Consider the following 19,707-nt stretch of genomic DNA (forward strand, 5'->3'; position numbering starts at 1 on the left):
CGCAAGGCCCTTGCGCTCCAGCGAGATGGTGAGATGTGACGAGCCCTCCTCGCCCGACAGCGCAAAGTGGATGATCCCCTTGGGCATGTACATGGTGTCACCGGCACGCAGCGTGAACTCGTTGCAGCGCATGCCACGCAGGTCTGCGTCCTGGTACGCCGTGCACCCCTGCTGCCTCTGGCGCCGGATCTCCTGCAGCTGGCCCAGCTGCGCAGGGTTGAAGTGCTTGATGGTCTCTGCCTCGCTTGGGCGTGCGCGTGTGCCATGGCGGCTTGGGAAGGAAGACGACGACGCAGAAGCAGAAGCAGACGCACCGTGGTCGCCAGTGCCGGTGTTGGCGTTGTCGTCGTCCTCTGCGTTGGTGCCACTGCCGTCGTTGTTGGTGTCGGTGTCGGAGACGTATGCGTCTGGGATGCAGGTTGTCCAGCGCTTTGAGCCGTGGAGCTGGATGACAAGGACGTCGTAGGGGTCTGTGTGCGGCATGAGGGCGCGCGACTCGTTCTGCGTGGCGTGGTACAGGTGGACGGTGGACTCTGTGCCAAACACGTCGCGCACGCCGTCCTGCAGCTGCTTGACGTGGTCCTGGGCGGGGGAGTCCACGAGGTCCTCGTAGCGGATGAGCAAACCAGCGCCGGCAGCCAGCTCGTCCTCCATCTGCTTGCATGACGACACCTGCCGCGTCTCGCCTTGCTCCTTGATCTGTGGATCATGTGTGTGTGTGTGTGTGTGTGTGTACATGTGTGTGTGTGTGTGCATGTGTGTACATGTGTGTACGTGTGTGTACGTGTGTTCCAGTATGTGTGTACATGTGTGTACGTGTGCATGTGTGAGGGAATGAAGGTCGAGGTCAAAGTCGTGATTGAGGAAGGCAACGCACAAGGCCAAGGGCAAGGGGAGGAGGCAAGAGCGCTGAAAGCATGACGTGTATTACAAACACACAAACACACAAACGCACACACACACAAACACAGACACAGACACAGACACACCAGCACAGACACACACACAAACACTAACACAAACACAAACACACTAACACACACACACAAACACACACATCAACACAAACACAAACACAAACACTAACACAAACACGTACGTGGAAGCCGCCGCTCTGCTTGTCTTGCTGCTCAAAGGCGTGGCACAATGACTGCACTTGGTTCAGTGGCGTTGTGATCTGGCGCAGCCGCGGCGTGAAGGCGTCCGGCGTGGGCCGGTGGTCAATCAGCGTCTCATGCTGATACACGGAGTCAAAGAACACATCCCGGTCGCCAGTGAAGAAGTCCCCAAAGCTGAGCGGCACGGGCTTGTCGGTGTCGGTGTTGGTGGTGGTTGTTGTTGTTGTTGTTGTGTCGACAGGGACGTCTGCCGCTGTGGCAGAGGGGGGAAAACAACAACAACAACAACAAGCGGCAGCCACAAACACTGCAACCACAACAACCATCATTGCGCGAGATGCTGTTGTTGCTGCGGTTGAGATATCGCCGGCACCCATTGTGTGGCGCTGGCTCTTGCCTGGCGAGTTTGGAGGGGTTGCTGTCTTGGCTTGATGAAGGTTCTTGTTGGTTGGTGGTGGTGGGTGTTAGGGTGTTGTGTGTTCTTCGACAGGAAGAAGAAAGTGAGAGAACGTAAGGTGGCTTGGGTGGTGGTTTGTTGTGGGTTGTTGTGGTTTGTGGATTGGTCACAGTCGGTCAAATGGTTCCCACGACAAGCAAAGAAATTCCACAGAGGAGAAGAACGCAGAAAGCCTTGCTTCCCTTGGAAGCGCCAATCACGTCAAGCAGAAACGACAGCTGCAAGAAACTCTGAAAACCCACAAGCCGCACAGGGGAAACACCAGACTTGACAATGCTGTCGTTGCTGTCTTTGTGTGGTTTGTTTGGTTTGTTTGTTTTTTCCTCTTGCCTCCGTGCCAAGTCCGTGCGCTTTTGCGATATCGCGAGTGTCGTATCCACCATTCTATGTCTCGCACGAACCGCAGAGGAAAATTGTCGCAGACACAGGATTGCTTGCATGCATGCACGCGCTGAAGGTGGCGAACGTTTAGTTTATCTTTCTCGCAATATGACGACATGACAAGTTTATTCGGCATTCATGGATTGGCCTATGACCTATTGATAGGACGGATTTGCGTGGAGTGGTGTGTGTGTGTGTGTGTGTGTGTGTGTGTGTGTGTGTGTGTGTGTGTGTCTGTGTGTGTGTCTGTGTGTGTGTCTGTGTCTGTGTGTGTCTGTGTGTGTCTGTGTCTGTGTGTGTGCACCTCTATGCGTAATGTTTCTTCTCCTTTTGTCTCTCCGCAACGCACGTGTGTGTGTGTGTGTGTGTGTGTGTGTGTGTGTGTGTGTGTGTGTGTGTGTGTGTGTGTGTGTGTGTTGTTACATCGCTGTCTGCCTCTTATTTGCAACACACACACCTTGCGCACCGTTCAAGCGAGTCAACGGTATTCAATGCTCACAAGGATGATGAATGGGATGGGCGTGATGAGCCATCATCGTCCGCACAAAGGGAGGGCGTACGACAAAGCCAGCCAGAAATCAGGACGCAATTGCAACGGAGAGAAAGAAAAAGAAAATCAACAGCAAGAAAAACAAGAGCAACAACAAAACACACACACACACACATACATGCGCGTCGTAGAGCAACACAAATACCGCAACCCCCAACGAAGATGTGGTGGCGGGGTGGCTTGACATAAATCACCGTCAGTCAATCAGACAGCAGCAGTTACAAAACAACAAAACTGGGTGAAATCAAAGCAGGCTGAACGAAGCGAAGCGAGATGCAAGCTCAAACAAAAACACCAAGGAATCCCACAAGCAGTGCAGAAATAATCAATTGAATCACGTCAAATTTGCCTCAAGACACCAAGGAAGGCAAAGCAGAGATAACGCACGGGCTGCCGCAATAAACTTCCGCGCAAACACTCAAGGTCATCGTTCGAACACGCACCACAGGGAGATTGAGACACACGCACACACACACACAGGGAAAACAACCATCATCATCAAAGCAATCATGCAGAAAGCACCACTGACCACTGATATTACAAAAAAATGCAATGTTATATCATCAAACAGAGCAAAACGAGTCAGTGAAAAGCGCAAGCTGGAAACATGTGCATGCACGACACCAAAACAACAAGACACGTGCATACAGCAGAAACGTCAACCCCGGCCAGTGCCAACCAAACCAACCACCCAGCTACAGGGCCTCCGTTGGCGGGACAAGCCGGCGCGGGTTTGTCTTGGACAGGTCATGCACCGCAGAGGAGCGGCGCTTTGGGGTGTGCATGGTGCTGGGCGGCGGTGCAATGCCGGCAACCCGCTGCCCGCGCTGGGCCTGGGCCTGGGCCTTGCGCATCGTCAGCTCGTCGCCTTGCGTCATGTGCGTGCGTTCGTCGTCTGTATCTGAGAAGACAGATGAAGCCGGGCGCGAGCCGAGTGGCGGCTCCTGTTTTGCGTGCTTCTGCTGCAAATCCCCACCGCCCACGGCAGTTTCACCGACAACAACGCCATCATCAACGTCCGTGTCGCCAGCACTGCTGCCGCTGCTGCCGGTGCTGGTGCTGAGCATTGTGCTGCACCTGTTGCTGATGTCGCTCGACGCTGTGCTCGACACGGACGACATTGCCACAACTTTGCTGCGGGCGCGTGCGGCCACAGCTGTGCCTGTGTTGTCGCCGGCGGCTTCCGCGCGCTGCTCAAGTGCGTTTTGAATTGCGCGGCGCTGCTGCTCCTCATACGCCTCCTCCGCCTTATCGCCCTCCCTCACAGCACCAGCAGTGGCGCCGCTGTTATCTGCGGCGGTGGCGGCGGGTTTGGTCGGCTTCTTCACACCACGACGAGGCGAGCGCCGCACACCAGCGGCCGTCTTGTCGCTCTTCATCGTCCTGTGCACATCGCCCTCCGTTTCACCGCTGCTGCTGCTGCTGCTGCTGCTGCTTCGGCGTAGGAGGCGATTGCGGTTGTCCTGCTCGGCAATGCGCGTGCTCCTCCGTGTCGATGCCCGCCACGACGACACGGGCAGAGACGGCGATGGTGACGATGGCGACGTGGATGCCGGTGCTGCCCGCGCCCGCGCACCCCGGTGAGTGCCAGCGACAGGGCTTGCGCCTTTAGTCGTGGCCGTGCGTGTCTGCACGCGCCCAGTACGTGACGCGGTGGCGGTGGCGGTGGTGCCTGGTTCTGCTGCTGCTTGTGCAGCTGCTTTGCTGCCGCTGCGGCGGCGAGGCGACGTGCGACGCTGATGAGGGGACTTGGTGGTGACGGCAGGCAGCCGCAGGGACGCGGTCTTCTTGTCTTGTTGTCCATTCGCTTGCTCCTCCTGCTCTCCTTGGCCCTCCTGTTCCTTGCTGTCTTTATGGTCGTCGCTGCTGCTGTCACTGCTGGTGGCTGCGGCGGCGGTGCTGGCTCCAACACGGGTTGGTGTTGCCTGCTGCGGCGATGACGACGGCACGTCCATGCTGCCGGTGCTTGCGACGCGGCTGGTCGTCGCCGTGGTGCTTGCGCTGGTGGCCGTGCTTGCCGTCTCGCTCGTCGCTGCCGAGTCCACATCGCTGTCCGCATACGCCGGCGCTGCGGTGGCGGTGGCGGTGGCGGTGGCGGTGGCTGCCTGCTGCGTGCCTGAGCCCCGGGGCGCCACCACCATGTCCAAGATCCAGGTGGGGCGGTGGGCGTGCGTCTTTCGTTCAGCGCCGAGCGAGGCGCCCTCTTCCCACATGTGCTGCTGCTGCTGCACGACGTAGTGCTGCTGCGGCCCAATCACAGACCCTGGCCGGGCGACGCGCAGCCACGCAATGGCCTCGCGGGCGGTGAGCTTGTAGTGCTTCATAATGTAGCATGCCATGAGCGTGCCTGTGCGACCAAGGCCCGCCTTGCAGTGCACGGCAATGGCGCCCTCTGCGCTCTCACACGCGTCCAGGAACTGCCGCAGAATGTGCGGGGGCGGCGTGGTGCCGTCCGTGAAGCACATGTCGTGGTGGCGCAGGCCGTGGCGGGTGAACTTGGTGCGGTCGTACAGTGGCGCGTTGAGGCGCACCACGTCCGTGACGTTGTGCTGCTGAAAGTACCAGACAAAGTCCTCGGGGGCAAAGTGCGGGTAGCCGTTGTTGATGTGGCGCTGGTTGTGGGGGCCTGCCATGGATATGAACTTGTCTGCCACCATCCAGTTGAAGTCGCCGTGCTCGATGCGCTCGTAAAAGTCGTACTCCTCCGGCGAGAAGGTGGTCAGGTCCACAAAGCCGTTGAGCAGGCCCTGGTACACGCCGGCCACCACGTCCCGCACGTGCAGGTCAAACGTGGATGGGCGGTACGATGCGTCGCGAAACGGGAGGAGCGGCGGCTGGATTTCGTCCAGGGGTTTGCATGTTTCCTCGGGTGTCATGCCTGTGAGGACCATGACTGCAATGCTCACCAGCGCAGCGGCGTTGGAGCGCTCCTGCATATCCGCCGGCGCAATGAACACGAGCGGGTCGCCCGTCTCCTCAGATTTCTGTCAATGTTGATGTGTTTGCGTGTGTGTGTTGGGGGGGGGGAGCGATTGTGTTGTGTGTTGTGTTGTGTTGTGGTGTGGTGTGTTGTGTTGTGTTGTGTTGTGGTGTGTGCGTATTGGAGAAAGGACAAGTGAGCAACGGGCACGGCTAATGTCAGAGGGAGATGGAAACAGTACAGCGTTCTTCGTGATGCCATGCAGGAACAAGCATGCATGCATGCACGCAGAAAAGCGCACACGTGCACGCGCATGGTGCATCAACATGGTGCGCACCTTCATGAGAGCTTCAAAGCGCTTCAGAAAGCGAACTGTCATGGCCAGGTTGAATGGTCCAAAGTCCGCGCAGAAGCTATGTATGTGTGTGTGTGTGTTGTTGTTGTTGTTGTAGGTGTTGTAGGTGTTGTTGTTGTAGGTGTTGGTGGCGTCGTGTCAAAGTGAGAGGGGCAAAGAAGAAGAGGGAAGGAGATATAAGTGCGACCTCGCAATCACACACACGCACACACACGCACACACACGCACACGCACACACACACACACACACACGCACACACACACACATACACACACGCACGCACACGCACGCACATACACACACGCACACACACGCGCACCCAAATACACGTGAGCAAAACAATACAGTGATCACACAAACGTCACGCCAAAGTAGCGACACGGAGACAGGTGCCGCCCATGCATGCAACGCGACAACTCCACAGTGTGTGGGTGACATGAAACGCACTTTTCGTAGTAGAGGGAGGAGGTTTGCATGAAGTAAATGTAGCCCTCGTGTTGGGGGCGGCCTCCGGGCCAGAAGTACACCAGACCATCGGCAAGCGAAATTGCCGACGATGGGAGGGGCTGTCGTGCCATGATGGTGGTGGTGCTGCTGGTGGTGGTTGTTACGCCTGATGGGCGGTGGTGGGTTCGCTGTGTTGCTGTTGGTGTCTGTTGGAAGAAGGGCTGAAGGTCGGCAAAGAGAGTCTTGAGTTGTTTGTAGTTCGAGAGAGGAAAGGTCGATGGGCGTTGATTGATTATGTATGTGCTGAGGATGGTTATGAAGGCAAGGGCGACAGCTCGTGTGTAGCCTGATTGAAGACATGTGCGTGCATGTGTGTGTGTGCGTATGTGCGTGTAAGTAATTATTTGGAGGGGGGTTGTGATGGGGAAGAAGAAGGCAATGATAGAGAGGTTGATACGTTGATATGCGGCACACAGAACTTGGACTTGGATGTGACTTTTGTGGTCAAGACGTCGGCAACAAGCACACAAGAAGAGACGAAAGGGAGACGGTGTCCACTGGGGGTGGTGTGGAGTTGTTGATGTGTTGTTGGATGTTTCACATTGTGCAGGAGGAAGGAGGACGGCTCACCGCGAGAGATTGGTGGCTGGAGATGGGCAGAGCGAACACAGGCCTGCTGGGATGGGAGGTCCGCCCTTATGCTTGACACCACAAACGAACCAACCAGAAAGAGGGGAAGGAGGAACAAAGGAGCGTGGCAAGCGAATGCACACACTCACGTCACACACAAAAAGGGAAAGAGAATGGGCCGGTGCTGGCAACGGGCGCCGGTGTTCGTGTGTGCGTCAAGGGGAGGGAGGACGAAGGTGGGTGAGCGTGGCTTGCCTCTATGACTCCTTGCTCGCTTGTTTTGTGTGTCAAGTGCGCGTGTGCGTGTGCTTGTGGTGGGCTTTTTTGGCTTGGCTTTGTTTTTCGGCTTGTGTTAGTTGCTTGCTTTGTGTGCGCGCAAACAAACAGCGCAACCAACAACCAAAACAAAAGCCGAGTAACAGAGCATTAAAGCCGCATGGAATCAGTTTCACTTTGTGTAATGGCTGGCTACAGTCCTTCGAACATTTGCAAAGATACCAAACAAAAACTGTTCGACAAAACCAAAACCATGTGCTGTCGTTGACGGTACAACTACGACAGCGCGACAGGCGGAAAGATGCAACAATCACAGCACACACACACACATACACACACACACACACACACACACACACACACACACACACTGGCAGCTCTCCTCCATTCGAGTGTGTGTGTGTGTCTCCTCTGTCTCACACACTCACTCCAAAGCTCACTCCCACCAACACTCACTCCCACCAACACTCACTCCCGCTCACACGTGCTCACTCCCACTTAGTCAGAGCCGTCATCGCGGAAGTTGTCTGAAACGAGCCTGTTGGTGGCGTTGTAGTCGGCCTCATCGTCGCTGTCGTCGTCACCCACGAAGCGGCGGCTGGCAGCGTTGCCGTTGGAGCCCTGCTTGTAGGAGGAGTCTTCCCGATCAAGGGCAGAAGGGAGCGCAAAGTCATCGTCTTCCTCATCATCGTCATCAAGCCCGTGGATGCTGCGAACCTGCGATGATGAACGGTGTTGTCCTGACTGTCCTCGCCTTGTGCCCTGTGCCTGCTGCTGCTGTTGCTGCTGCTGCTGCTGCCGCGCCGCTTCTTGCTGCTCGTGCACCTTGTTTGCACGGTCGCACTCGTCAATCCATTCCGTGAACACATCCACGGGCTCCGACAGTGCTGCGTTGGAATTCGTTGGGGAAAGTCGGGGGGGGGGGCGTTGTTGCGGGAGCGTGTGTGTGTGTGTGTGTGTGTGTGTGTGTGTGTGTGTGTGTGTGTGTGTGTGTGTGTGTGTGTGTGTGTGTGCAGAGAGGTTTGTGTGTGTGTGTGTGTGCGTTTGTGTGCAGAGGTTTGTGTGCGTGTGTGTGTGTGTGTGTGCAGAAGTGTGGGAGAGTAATGAGAACAACAAGGCACCTCAACTTGGTGCGTGCGCATGCATGTGCGTGTGCTGTGTGTCTGCGAAACCAAAGTCGGCAACACCTTCACCGCCAGCATCGCATACACGGGCCAGTTGGGTTCATGACAGGCTTACCATTGATGGGGACTTCAAAGTGCTCCGTGCAGTTCTTGCAAGAGATGCGGCCAATCCCCTCAGAGCGCAGCCTGCACAAAGCGGCACGAAGCGGCAAAATATGTGTGTGTGTATGTGTGTGTGTATGTGTGTGTGTATGTGTGCGTGTATGTGTGTGTGTGTGTGGATAGACCATGAGGAGGATGCAGTTTCCCCTAGGTGTTGGTATGCAGTGCGGGACAGCTGGAGGAGGACGAGGGAGAAGCGAACGAATGGGACCCCAAGGGGTCGCACAGTTGATGATAACAGCAGTGGGGAGAGGGGGGGGGTGAAAGTGACACATCCGTGATGTTACCCGAGCACACACGATCAACAACGCAAGGATCGAACAGAAGGAGCACACGTGCAGATATGCAGGTCACAGAGGCATGTGGGACAAAACAATAGAGCTACAGACGAGCGTACACGAGCTCATACACGCGGACACACACGCACATGCAAATGCACACGCATATGCAAATGCACACGCACGCGCACACGCACACGCACACGCACACGCACGCGCACACGCACACGCACCCGCACACGCACACGCACACGCACACGCACACGCACACGCACACGCACACACCGACAACAATGCCATAGCAGCACATCATGCAACACAGTGCGCGCCTTTGCTGCAGCAAAGCGTACATTTCAACGTGGCATGACTTCTCGTGCTTGCAGAAGGGGCAAGCAAAGATCTTGGGCAGCCTGCCTCCGCCGCGCTTCTTTGGCGCCACCTGCTTCGACTTCCGGCGTCCCATGGCGACGACGTGTTGTGTCGGGGTTGTGTTCCGTTGTGCTGCATGTGGTGTGGGTTCACGCGTGGTTTCATATGTGTGTGCGCATTCGTGTTGACACGCGTGGCAGCAAAGGTAATGTGAGAACAGCACACGCAACACGAGACGCAACACGAGACGCAACACGAGACGCAACACGAGACAACGCAAGCGGAAAGCAGCAGCAGCGACGGCAGCGGCAGCAGCAGCAGCACGACGGGGTGGCAACGCCATCCAGACACTCAACAACTCCATTCGCTCACTGCACGCACGTTCGCTGTGCTGTGCTGTGTTGTCTTGCTTGTTGTGTTTGTTGTGTGATGTTTGTGTGGAATTTCTCCACCACAACAACAACCAACCAACAGCGAACAACCACCAACAGCAACCACCGCTCTCCCGCTCACTCGACTTGACTCGCACGCGCATTCCCGCTTGCACTTCCACTGCATCTCCCGCTCACTCCGCGCCTCACTGCACGTGTTTGGGCATGGAGGAAGGTGGCCCACGGACGCCGCCACGCCGTCGCCGACGCAGAGTATGTTTGTATGTGTGTGTGTGTGTGTGTGTGTGTCTGTGTGTGTCTGTGTGTCTGTGTGTCTGTGTGTGTGTGTGTGTGTCTGTGTGTGTGTGTGTGTGTGTGTGTCTGTGTCTGTGTGTGTGTCTGTGTGTGTGTCTGTGTCTGTGTGTGTGTCTGTGTTTGTGTCTGTGTCTGTGTCTGTGTCTGTGTCTGTGTCTGTGTGTGCATGCACTTCACTGCTTGCTTGCTCGTCTGCATGTGTATGCCCCTCATTTGCTGGAATGTTTGTCTGCACATGTGTCGCATGTAAAACACGCATGTGTGTGCGTGTACTTGCGCTTCCCGCATGCATCACCCCCGCTCATGTATCGCACGCCACTCCGCCCTCCTGGTTTCTGCCTCCACAGCAGTTCAGGGAGTCCGAGGCAGACAGTGGGGACCCATCGACCCACGCTCAGCCGCAACCCGTCCCACATGAGCCGCAGGAGGAGATCGAAGGCGAAGCCGATCGCGCACCACCTCCGTCCGTGTCACAGGAGAAGCCGGTCAGGCCGCGCCGCAGGCGCCCCTTCTCCGCATCATCTCCACCCACCGCCTCAGGCCCTGTCGCACCCACTGGTGGTGCGGAACAGCCGCCATCGTCACCACAGTACAGCGGGGACGGTGATGGCCCTGGCGATCACGACGCCGCCCGCATCTCGCCAATCGATCCCACTGCGCACGAGGATGACGCGTGGGACTTTGCTGACGACATTGACAGCGCGCACGACGAGGCTGCGCAGGCCCACGACCACAACCACGAGCACGAACAACAACATGAGCAGGACCAGGAGCATGAGTATCAGCTGCACCAGCATCAGCAGCAGTCTGGGATGGGGCACGGCAGCAGCCATCGGCAGCACGCGGAAGACGAGCCAGCGGCGCACACGCAGGCATCTGCCACCCACACTCACTCCACAACCGTCGACGCCGCTGTTGGTAAAAGCAACACGGACCCCGACATGGACCCTGGTTCTTGCGGTGACGACACTCCATACACAGCCCCCATCGCAACAAGCACAACACACGCAACAAGCACAACGCACGCAACAGCACGAACGCAAGCAGTGCAACAAACAAAACAACAAACACCGCCCACGGCTGAGTTGACTGCTGCAGCAACAGTGGAGGGACGGGCGAGCGGCAAGCGGTCTGGGAGCAAGCACGGTGCCCCTCGCCGATTGCTGTCGGCGATCAAGGGAAGTCTGACGCGTCGCGGAAAGGGCACCAAAGGCAGCAAAGGCCACGCAACGACCACAAACGCCACGAGTGCCGCTACCACCACCACTGCTGCAACTGCTGCAACTGCTGCAACTGCTGATGTGACAAGCACCGCCACCACGAGAAGCAGCAACACAAGCAACAGCAGCAACGCGAACAACAGCAATGGCAGCAGCGTCAGCAGCGTCAACAGCACGACAAGCAAGGGTGGTGGTGGTGGTGGTGGTGGTGTGAAGGACGCAAACATGGAGGTGGTGCAGCGCATGCGACAACAGCACGCCCAAGACCTGTGCGTTAAGATGTGAGGGAGGGGGCGTTGTGTGGAAGAAGATAGCGAAACAAAGGGCTTGCCCTTTAGCGTGTGTATGTTGTGTGTGTGTGTGTGTGTGTGTGTGTGCGTGTGTGTGTGTTTGTATTCGTGCATGGGCGGGTTCGAGATCAATCACCAATATCTGTCACACATGTGCTCTCCAGCGACTGATCTCAACGACCGTCATGACGGCTGCATTCGTTGCCTGCAGGCTGGACGAACAGGAGCTTGGGGCAATTGCGTACGATTCGACGCCAATCGAAATGTCGTCGCGCATTCCACTCGCCATTCGCCGATGCATCGAATACATCGCAGACCCACGGTGGGTCGTGTGTTGTGTTGTGTTGTGTGTGTTGTGTGTGTGTGTGTGTGTGTGTGTTGTGTGTGTGTGTGTGTGCATTTTCGCGTTGTTGAGTGCAACTCACGCCGACACGCTCCATCACCGTCGCTGCGGCCACCGCGTGTATCATGACAGAGCGTTGCGAGAGGAAGGTCTGTTCCGGGTTTCTGGAAACAAAGTCCAGATGGACGATCTAAACGCGAAATTTGCAGCAGGTAATGGCGCGAGGTCGTGTTTGTGTGTGTGTGTGTGTGTGTGTGTGTGTGTGTGTGTGTGTGTGTGTGTGTGTGTGTGTGTGTGTGTGTGTGTGTGTGTGTGTGTGTGTGTGTGTGTGTGTGTGTGTGTGTGTGTGTGTGTGTGTGTGTCTGTGTGTGTGTGTGTGTGTTTGCAAGTGGGTGTGCATGCGTGTGTGTGTTTGCAAGTGGGTGTGCATGCGTGTGTGTGTGTGTGTGTGTGTGTGTGTGTGTGTGTGTGTGTGTGTGCGTGTGTGTGTGTGTGTGTGTGTGTGTGTGTGTGTGCGTGCCTGCGTGCCTGCGTGCACGAGTGCATGTTTGCATGTGCTGTGAGTGCGTGCTTTGTTGCTGTGCTCGTGTTGCATTGCGCCCAATCGACGTGCTCATCACACCAAACATCTGCTCCTCCTTCTCCTCCTCCTTCTCCTGTCCCATGTGCCCAATTGCGCGTTGGATCAGGCGAGGATCCGCCCCTTGCAGGCATCATGGACCCAAACACTGTCTGCGGCCTCCTCAAACTCGCCCTCAGTGAGGCCGCTACACGCACGAGTTTTATGCTTGTGTGTGTGTGTGTGTGTGTGTGTGTGTGTGTGTGTGTGTGTGTCGTCGTGTTAAGATTGCTGAGTCATAGGGACCTTTCCACCACTAAGTGCCGTATAAAGGGTTTGGGTAGCCTGATTGGCTATGATGATCGCAGAGATGACTCACCAATGCGGCCTATTTAGAAAACGTGTGTGTGTGTGTGTGTGTGTGTGTGTGTGTGTGTGTGTGTGTGTGCGTGTGTGTAAGTATGTATGTGTGATTGTGTGTTCTTGACATCTGCGCATCTTGGCTGTGTTTGCGTACACGTTGACGCACGTTCCGTCACGTCACCAATCGCCATGCAGGGGAGACCGAGTTGCCTGTGGACCAAAAATCCGCCGATCGCCTCCTCCGCGCAATCGCCGGCGCGCACACGCACGACCGCCAGCTCCGCCGCGTCAGGAAGTGCGTTGCGCTGTGGCAGTGTGTGTGTGTGTGTGTTTGTGTGTTTGTGTTTTTGTGTCTGCATGCGTGTGCGTCTGTGTCTGTGTCTGTGTGTGTGTGTCTGTCTGTGTCTGTCTGTGTCTCTGTGTCTGTGTCTCTGTGTGTGTGTGTGTGTGTGTGTGTCTGTGTGTGCTGGAATGATCCTTACCGAGCAACACACACTCATTAACACTACCCGCCCAACCTTTTTCTCTGACGCCAAAACCCTTGCCTCCTTGCCCCCCTCCAACTCCATCTCCCATCTCCCTCCACGTCACACACGACTATCAACGGCAGGGTGCTGGCATCGCTGACGCCGCTGCGTTTTGAAACGTTTGAGGCGCTGCTTCTCCTCTTTAGGAAAGTGGTTGGATGGAAAGGAAACAAAATGACCGTTCGCAACCTCAGCACTTCCATAGGCCCAACCATCTTCCCCTCCCTCGCAGCACAGGTGCGTTTGTGTGCATGTGTCTGTGTGTGTCTGTGTCTGTGTCTGTCTGTCTGTCTGTGTCTGTCTGTCTGTGTGTCTGTGTGTCTGTGTCTGTCTGTCTGTCTATATTTGCTTGTGACGTGCCCTCGTCTGCGTCTGTCCGATGTGCCAGATGATATGTTGTGTCCACGCCTATGTTTCATTCAACCTTCTTTGCGCCACACAACACACACACACACACACACACAAACCTATGCAAACACACACGCGCGCGTGCATCTACGCGTACAGAACTGCGCGAAGATTATTGGATTTCTTCTCCGAAACTTCGCTGCTGCCTTTGAGGACATTGAGCCGCTGGGCGCAAAGCCGCCGACACTGTCACGGCAGCAGCAGCAGCAGATGGGCACCAGTGATGGTGGTGATAGCGACGAGGATGCGAGACGAGTATCGAACACACAACCGTACGAGCAACCACAACAGCAACAACAGCGCGGTGGCGGTGATGGTGTGGGTGCGAATGATGGTGATGGTGGAGAGGGTGAGGAAGCGAGGTTGCGGCGGCTCGTGCTCCAGGACACACAAGCGCGGCAGCAGGCACCCATGCTCCGGTTCTAAACAAACTGACACTCTTCTTGGTGTGTGTGTGTGTGTGTGTGTGTGTGTGCATGTTGTCGTGCTCAAGATTGCTGGCAAACAACACACTTGTGCGTTGTTGTCTCGTGTTGCAGGCAACCCCTCTTGCTTGGTTCCCTGTTTCACCGTTTTGCTCCTTGGCTCACTTCCCCTCCTCTCCCCGTCTCTTCCCTGCCTGAATGCTTTGTTTGCTGACCCACCCACCACGCTCCAAGTGCATGCGTATGGGGCTTGTTGTTGCTGTTGCTGCTGCTGCTGTTGCGTCTGCGTGCATGCCATTTCTTGTATTCAATCTATTGTTACACGCCAACCCTCCAATACAAGCCAGCAACATCGAGCAACCAAAGCCGGCTCTCGTGTGATTGTGGACCACTGCGACACCCACATGTGCACACGCGCATACTCACACAGCCGAAGCGGCAATCGATCAATCACACATGCACACACACATTCACACGCACTGCCACGCGCACTCTCACGTGTCAGCAACTGAACTACTGCTCGTCCTCATCGTCCTCATCGTCCTCATCGCCCTCGTCATCCTCAATTTCGGCCACCATGGCGTCCATCAAAATGCGCAGGAATCCGGGAACAACAACACCACCAACCATCATCTCATCATCATCGTCTTCATCATCATCGTTATCATCATCCTTCGCGCTGCCACCACGCTTGCTTGCATCATGGTCCTCCGTGAGTCCTTCTTCAAACGCGTTTAGGAGATTGGCAACGCTGACGGCGTGCGGATGTGCGGAGACGAGCGCGCGATAGACGGGCACCGCCGTGCGGGGAACGGGGACGATGCGGGGCGCCGGCAACATCCCATCCTCGTCGCCATCTTGATCACCACCGTCACCACAGCAGGCGGCTTGGCATGCGTCTGCACACGCCATTATGCCCTCCCCATCGTCGTCGTCGTCGTCAGCACGGCGCGATCCTGGAGCAACGCAGCACTCGTCGCCATCACAGCACCCTGCCTGTTGCTGCTTCTGCTGCTCTTGCTGCTGTTGCTGCTTCATGCTCTGCTTCTTCTGTTGTCCACTTCCGTCTGCGCCGTCAACGACAGCTGCGCGCTTGCGAGCGGGCTCCTCCCCTTCTTCGTCCTCACCATCGTCGTCACCGTCGTCGTCACGAGTTGATGTTGTTGTTGCTGTTGTTGTTGCTGCTGCTTTGCGTTTGGCGCCCTTGCTCTTCCTGCTGCTTTTCTTCGTCGCCACCACCACGGCCACTTCCTCCTCCTCCTCCTCCTCCTCCTCCTCATCATCATCATCATCATCGTCATCGTCATCGTCATCATCATCATCATCATCGTCAGCAGCAGCATCAGCGAGTGCAGCGCTCCACTCGCCATCACCGCCTTCGTCGTCTTCGTCCTCCGAGTCGTAGCCCATCATGTGCGTGTCTGCGCTGTTGTTGTTGCTGTGCACAAACAGCACAAACTTCCGCGGGTCAATTCCATCCGCTGCTCAGTGGTGGTGAAGCGGGGGGATGTCAGTTGGACGTGGGGCGGGTGGGATGAGAACAGTTGAATCACAAGTGACATGACCACCAGCATCGGCAAGACAAACAGTAAAACACTCACACGCGCGCGCACACATACAGGCGATGCATTTGGTCATGTGTTGTGTTGCGTGAGAAAGAGAGAGAGAGAGAGAGAGTGTGTGTGTGTGTGTGTGTGCACCTTGCATGGATTCGTCAACGCCGTCAACTAGGCGGCAGCAGTTCAAATCCGTCAGACGCACACGCACGCTCGGGTCAGACAGGACAGTCGACAACTCATCGTCACCTGCCATCGCCATCATCTCCTCCATCGTCATCTCATCATCGCCCTCGTCCTCATCATCGCCCTCATCATCCTCGTCCTCATCATCACCCTCATCATCACCCTCATCATCATCATCGTCATCATCATTACCACTGCCGTGTTGCTGTTGGTCATTGCGACGCTTGTTGTTGCGCCGCGTGCTCTTGTTTTGCCTCTCAGCAGCATCACCCTCAGTCCCCTCATCATCCGTTTTGTCTCTCCCCTTCCACTCTTCTTCATCCTTGTCTTCCTCCTCACCCATCATCATCCTCATCATTGTCACGTCCTCGCCACCATCACCGCCCTCCACCATCATGGGTGGGTTGACGGGCCTGTTGGGTAGCCTGTGCGTCATGAAATCCATTGCAAATGCGTCAATTGCGCGCGGCATTCCGGACATAATCGCCTCCAACACGTCGTCACGCTGCAGCAGCGCCCGCAGCTGGAATGATCACGTGGATACGGTGAAGATCGGAAAACAAAGGGGGAGGGGGTGTCTGAAGGCGTGAGGGATGTGCGGTGAGAGCACGTGCAACAGTGGCCACCATGAACACGCACACACACACGCACACACACATGCAACAGCTGAAGCGAGTTCACACAACGAGTGTCGTGCGTCTTCACCCAACCCCCCCCCCAACCCCACAAACACATCGCATGCACATGCACCCGCATCTCATGCGCACAAATATTGCATCTTCTTCTCCATCGTCACGTGCGTGCATGACAGCAGCAACGCACCGTGTCCTTGAGAGCCGGATTGAGGGGCGGACTGAGAGCGAAGCCAGACGATTTGAGGAGATCGAGTGGCAGCCCCCGTCGCAGATCGAGCACACGCGACAACGCACCCTGATGGGACGAGGTGGTTGGGTGGTTGGTTGTTGGTGAATTGGGTGGTGAGGGATGTAAGCTACAAGCAGTGGCGTACATCATACAACAAAGAGCTTGCAAACACACAAACACACACACAGAGCAACACACACACACACAGCAACACACACGCACAGCAACACACACACACACACAGAGCAGCACACGCACACAACAACACATACAGCAGCAATATCCCAACACACAAATACACTGCGGATGGACGAACTTCGAGGCAGGACGGCAGGGCCTTCTGCAGGAGGTGACCATATGTCCAGCGCTGGTACGTGCTGATGGTGACGTGTATGGAGAGGGTGTCGGTTGTCTGTGCTTCGTGTACCTGCCCACGTGGGAAGTACAGCACATCCCCGGCGTTGATGATGCCGTCGTATATGGGATCGCCAATGGCGGTGCGTGGCAGATCGGGGCTGTATGACGAGGCGAGCTGCTCGACAGGGTTGTACAGCTTCCAGTGCTTGCTTCCCTCCACCTGCAGCACAAACGCCTCAATGTCGTCGTGGTGTGGTGCCAGGCCCTGCAGTGATAATCAGAGTGGTGGTGCAGGGTGGTGCAAGGTTGAGAGAATGTTAGCGCGCGCGCGCGCGCGTGTGTGTGTGTGTGTGTGTGTGTGTGGTGTGTGTGGTGTGTGTGTGTGTGGTGTGTGGTGTGTGTGTGTGTGTGTGTGTGTGTGTGTGTGTGTGTGCAGCAACAGATTTTGCCGAGAGAAAGCCCTCCCCCGACAACGCATGCTTACACATGCCACACATGCGAATCTCATCATTCCCTCACGACACGACACACAATACGCACAAACAGTCAGAGCAGCGATTATACCCCTCCTTGCCGCCCCCGACCTGTGAGTTTGGCGGGGTGATGTAGACGTTGGCACCGACAAGGCAGCCAAACGTGGACTCGAGCGTGGTCATGACATCCTGCAGCTCCAGCATGAACCGCTGTGGCTGGTGGAACTGGATGGTGCAGCCATCTTTCAATGCAGCATCCACTTCAGCCCACTTGACGCGAACAAGCTCGTCCTCGTCGCCATCCTCACCGTCATCATCATCGCCTTCGTCGTCGTCGTCCTCGTCGTCAGCGACATCGTCTGCGTTCGCAGCCGCATCGCTTTGGCCCTTGCCATTGCTCCGCTTGCCTAGATATTGTCGCAACACGCGTACACGAACCAGAACGGCGTGAGCGCGGTCATCAAGAAGCACATACAGGCACACATGGGTGCAAACACACCCAAACACCTTCAACCACCAATCCCAACGCATCCCTCCACCTCTTCCAACGCATTCACCCATCCACTCGTGTGCATGCCATTGCACACACACACACACGTTTGCTCCTCCACATGACTTGCAACATGTCACCGCGCGCACCTGTTGGGTTGAGGCTCTGCTTCTTGCCGTCCACACAGCGGCACACGTTGAGGTCCTCGCCATAGTGGACCTCCTCGTTGTTGATGATCTGCTCCAGGTACTCCAAGGAGAAGAGACGCGACAGCAGCTCCTTGCGATCCACAACGTCAACCCTCGGCTCCTGTGTGTCCTCAGCTTGCTGAAACGCCCCGAGATCGTGCCCATCCTGTTGTTTCGTGTCCTTGTTGCCCTTGCTGTTGTTGCCTTTGTTACTGTGCGTGTTCTTCGTCTCGTCCTTCTTCTTCTTGTCCTTTTTGTCCTTCTTCTTCTTGTCCTTTTTGTTTTTCTTGGTCCGTTTGGTGCTCTCGTGCTCCATGGGTGGAAACACGACACTGTCAGACACGTGCAGCACTTGCTTCTCCCAGTACTTGTCAAAGAACTCCTTCACGGTCACTGGCGCCACAAGCAGGCTCATCGCGCCCGCGGCTTCCGCTGCTGCTGCTGCTGGGGCGGTCATCACATCGATCGTGGCAGGAGCACGTGAGTTTGCAAAGCGACAGCACGAAATGCAGTCACATAATATACGACACCACAAACAGTAGGCGGATATCAACAACCAGCGCGGCAGCAGTCGTTTTTGCTCTCTTCCTTCTCGTTCAACCTTGCTCTCCTGCTGTCGACATCATGTCTGAGCGAGCGCGTGTGGAGCAGCTGATGCAGCGCATCGCTGATGACACGCTGGAGATGCCCAAGCGTGTCAAGGTGAGATGGAATGATGGACATGGCGCTGCATGTTCGTGTGTGTGTGTGTGTGTGTGTGTGTGTGTGTGTGCATGTGTGTGTGCATGTGTGTGTGTGTGTGCATGTGGGGGTGGGGGTGGGGTGTGTGTGTGTGTATGCGGTGGACAATTGGGCTTCGTTCAATTGGGCTTCGTTCATTCACCCCGTGTCGTGTTTCCGTGCTGTCTTGTGTTGACGCTGCTGCAGGCTGCGTACGATTTGTGGAACACGGCAAACAACTCCTCTGGGTCGACAGCCATCTTGGATCTTGGCTACCCTGGCGAGCTCCTCAACATCTACGACACACTGTCCTTCCAAGGGTGCGACGGTTGTGTGTGTGTGTGTGTGTGTGTGTGTGTGTGTGTGTGTGTGTGTGTGTGTGTTTGTGTGTTTGTGGGTGTGTATGTGTGTGTGTGTGCTTTTGTCGGGGATGCACGCTACAGCCTTGCGGATCGTTTGTTTGCCACACTCACGCATTCGCCTTCCTTGTCACAGGCGGGAATCCCTCAAGGCACGGATGGTTGGTATCCTGTGCTGCCTGGCCGCAAACCTCCCGCTGGAAAAGGCAGAGCAGCTGTATGCCTATGACGTGCAGTCGCGTCTCTTTGAACTCCGCTGCTCCACCGTAAGTACGTGCGTGTGTGTGTCTGTGTGTCTGTGTGTGTGTCTGTGTCTGTCTGTCTGTCTGTGTGCGTCTGTGCTGGCAACCTCACATCGTCGTCACACTCGCCCCCGCGTTTACGCGATCCCCTTGCCGCCCCACCGGTGTCTGCAGGACCCTGTACGGCAGCCGATCAATGCGCTGTGCGGTCTCATCAACCTGCTGCACCATCACGGCGACCACCCCATGATGCACGGCGATGTCCAGCTCTACACCCTCACAGCAAAGGCCCACAAAGGTCCCCCACACCTGCGCTCTGTCTGTGTCTGTGTCTGTGTCTGTGTGTCTGTGCTGTGTGTATGTGAGGTGTCTGTGTCTGTCTG

The 19,707-nt window shown here is 56.4% G+C and overlaps 6 protein-coding genes across 6 annotated transcripts in view; 2 read left to right on the plus strand and 4 right to left on the minus strand.

Moving 5' to 3' along the window:
- The window catches only part of PTSG_08991 (uncharacterized protein), a gene marked incomplete at its 3' end in the record, with an annotated part of 16,908 nt that extends 15,505 nt beyond the window's left edge, over positions 1-1,403 (minus strand). Inside the window, exons 1-2 of the mRNA XM_004989732.1 lie at positions 1,100-1,403; positions 41-699 (exon numbers count right to left, since the gene is read on the minus strand). Of these exons, the coding sequence (XP_004989789.1) occupies positions 41-654 (614 nt within the window). The 5' untranslated portion in view covers positions 655-699; positions 1,100-1,403. The remainder of the gene's footprint in view (positions 1-40; positions 700-1,099) is intronic.
- A 1,027-nt stretch (positions 1,404-2,430) lies between these two features.
- PTSG_08992 (Cdc14A3 phosphatase) lies at positions 2,431-7,215 on the minus strand. The gene is made up of 4 exons (XM_004989733.1): positions 6,860-7,215; positions 6,230-6,575; positions 5,764-5,839; positions 2,431-5,490 (listed from the first exon to the last, which is right to left on the minus strand). The coding sequence occupies exons 2-4, from the start codon at positions 6,358-6,360 to the stop codon at positions 3,202-3,204; spliced, it is 2,496 nt and encodes an 831-aa protein (XP_004989790.1). The 5' UTR covers positions 6,361-6,575; positions 6,860-7,215; the 3' UTR covers positions 2,431-3,201.
- A 356-nt stretch (positions 7,216-7,571) lies between these two features.
- PTSG_08993 (uncharacterized protein) lies at positions 7,572-9,506 on the minus strand. Its single transcript, XM_004989734.1, has 4 exons — positions 9,450-9,506; positions 9,050-9,200; positions 8,375-8,445; positions 7,572-8,022 (listed from the first exon to the last, which is right to left on the minus strand). The coding sequence occupies exons 2-4, from the start codon at positions 9,160-9,162 to the stop codon at positions 7,634-7,636; spliced, it is 573 nt and encodes a 190-aa protein (XP_004989791.1). The 5' UTR covers positions 9,163-9,200; positions 9,450-9,506; the 3' UTR covers positions 7,572-7,633.
- Positions 9,507-9,520: 14 nt separating this feature from the next.
- Positions 9,521-14,247, plus strand: PTSG_08994 (uncharacterized protein). Its single transcript, XM_004989735.1, has 8 exons — positions 9,521-9,712; positions 10,102-11,243; positions 11,476-11,586; positions 11,740-11,819; positions 12,297-12,365; positions 12,725-12,824; positions 13,140-13,293; positions 13,564-14,247. Exons 1-8 carry the CDS (start codon positions 9,665-9,667, stop codon positions 13,888-13,890), a joined length of 2,031 nt encoding a protein of 676 aa, XP_004989792.1. The 5' UTR covers positions 9,521-9,664; the 3' UTR covers positions 13,891-14,247.
- On the minus strand, positions 14,181-18,505 carry PTSG_08995 (uncharacterized protein). Its single transcript, XM_004989736.1, has 6 exons — positions 17,965-18,505; positions 17,437-17,732; positions 16,812-17,117; positions 16,454-16,561; positions 15,590-16,154; positions 14,181-15,370 (listed from the first exon to the last, which is right to left on the minus strand). Exons 1-6 carry the CDS (start codon positions 18,458-18,460, stop codon positions 14,403-14,405), a joined length of 2,739 nt encoding a protein of 912 aa, XP_004989793.1. The 5' UTR covers positions 18,461-18,505; the 3' UTR covers positions 14,181-14,402.
- Positions 18,505-19,707, plus strand: part of PTSG_08996 (uncharacterized protein) — a gene marked incomplete at its 3' end in the record, with an annotated part of 4,376 nt that continues 3,173 nt past the window's right edge. The window contains exons 1-4 of the mRNA XM_004989737.1: positions 18,505-18,705; positions 18,931-19,043; positions 19,219-19,348; positions 19,499-19,622. Of these exons, the coding sequence (XP_004989794.1) occupies positions 18,628-18,705; positions 18,931-19,043; positions 19,219-19,348; positions 19,499-19,622 (445 nt within the window). The 5' untranslated portion in view covers positions 18,505-18,627. The remainder of the gene's footprint in view (positions 18,706-18,930; positions 19,044-19,218; positions 19,349-19,498; positions 19,623-19,707) is intronic.

Source organism: Salpingoeca rosetta, assembly GCF_000188695.1.
Source record: "Salpingoeca rosetta unplaced genomic scaffold supercont1.27, whole genome shotgun sequence".
NCBI classification, from domain to species: Eukaryota; class Choanoflagellata; order Craspedida; family Salpingoecidae; genus Salpingoeca; species Salpingoeca rosetta.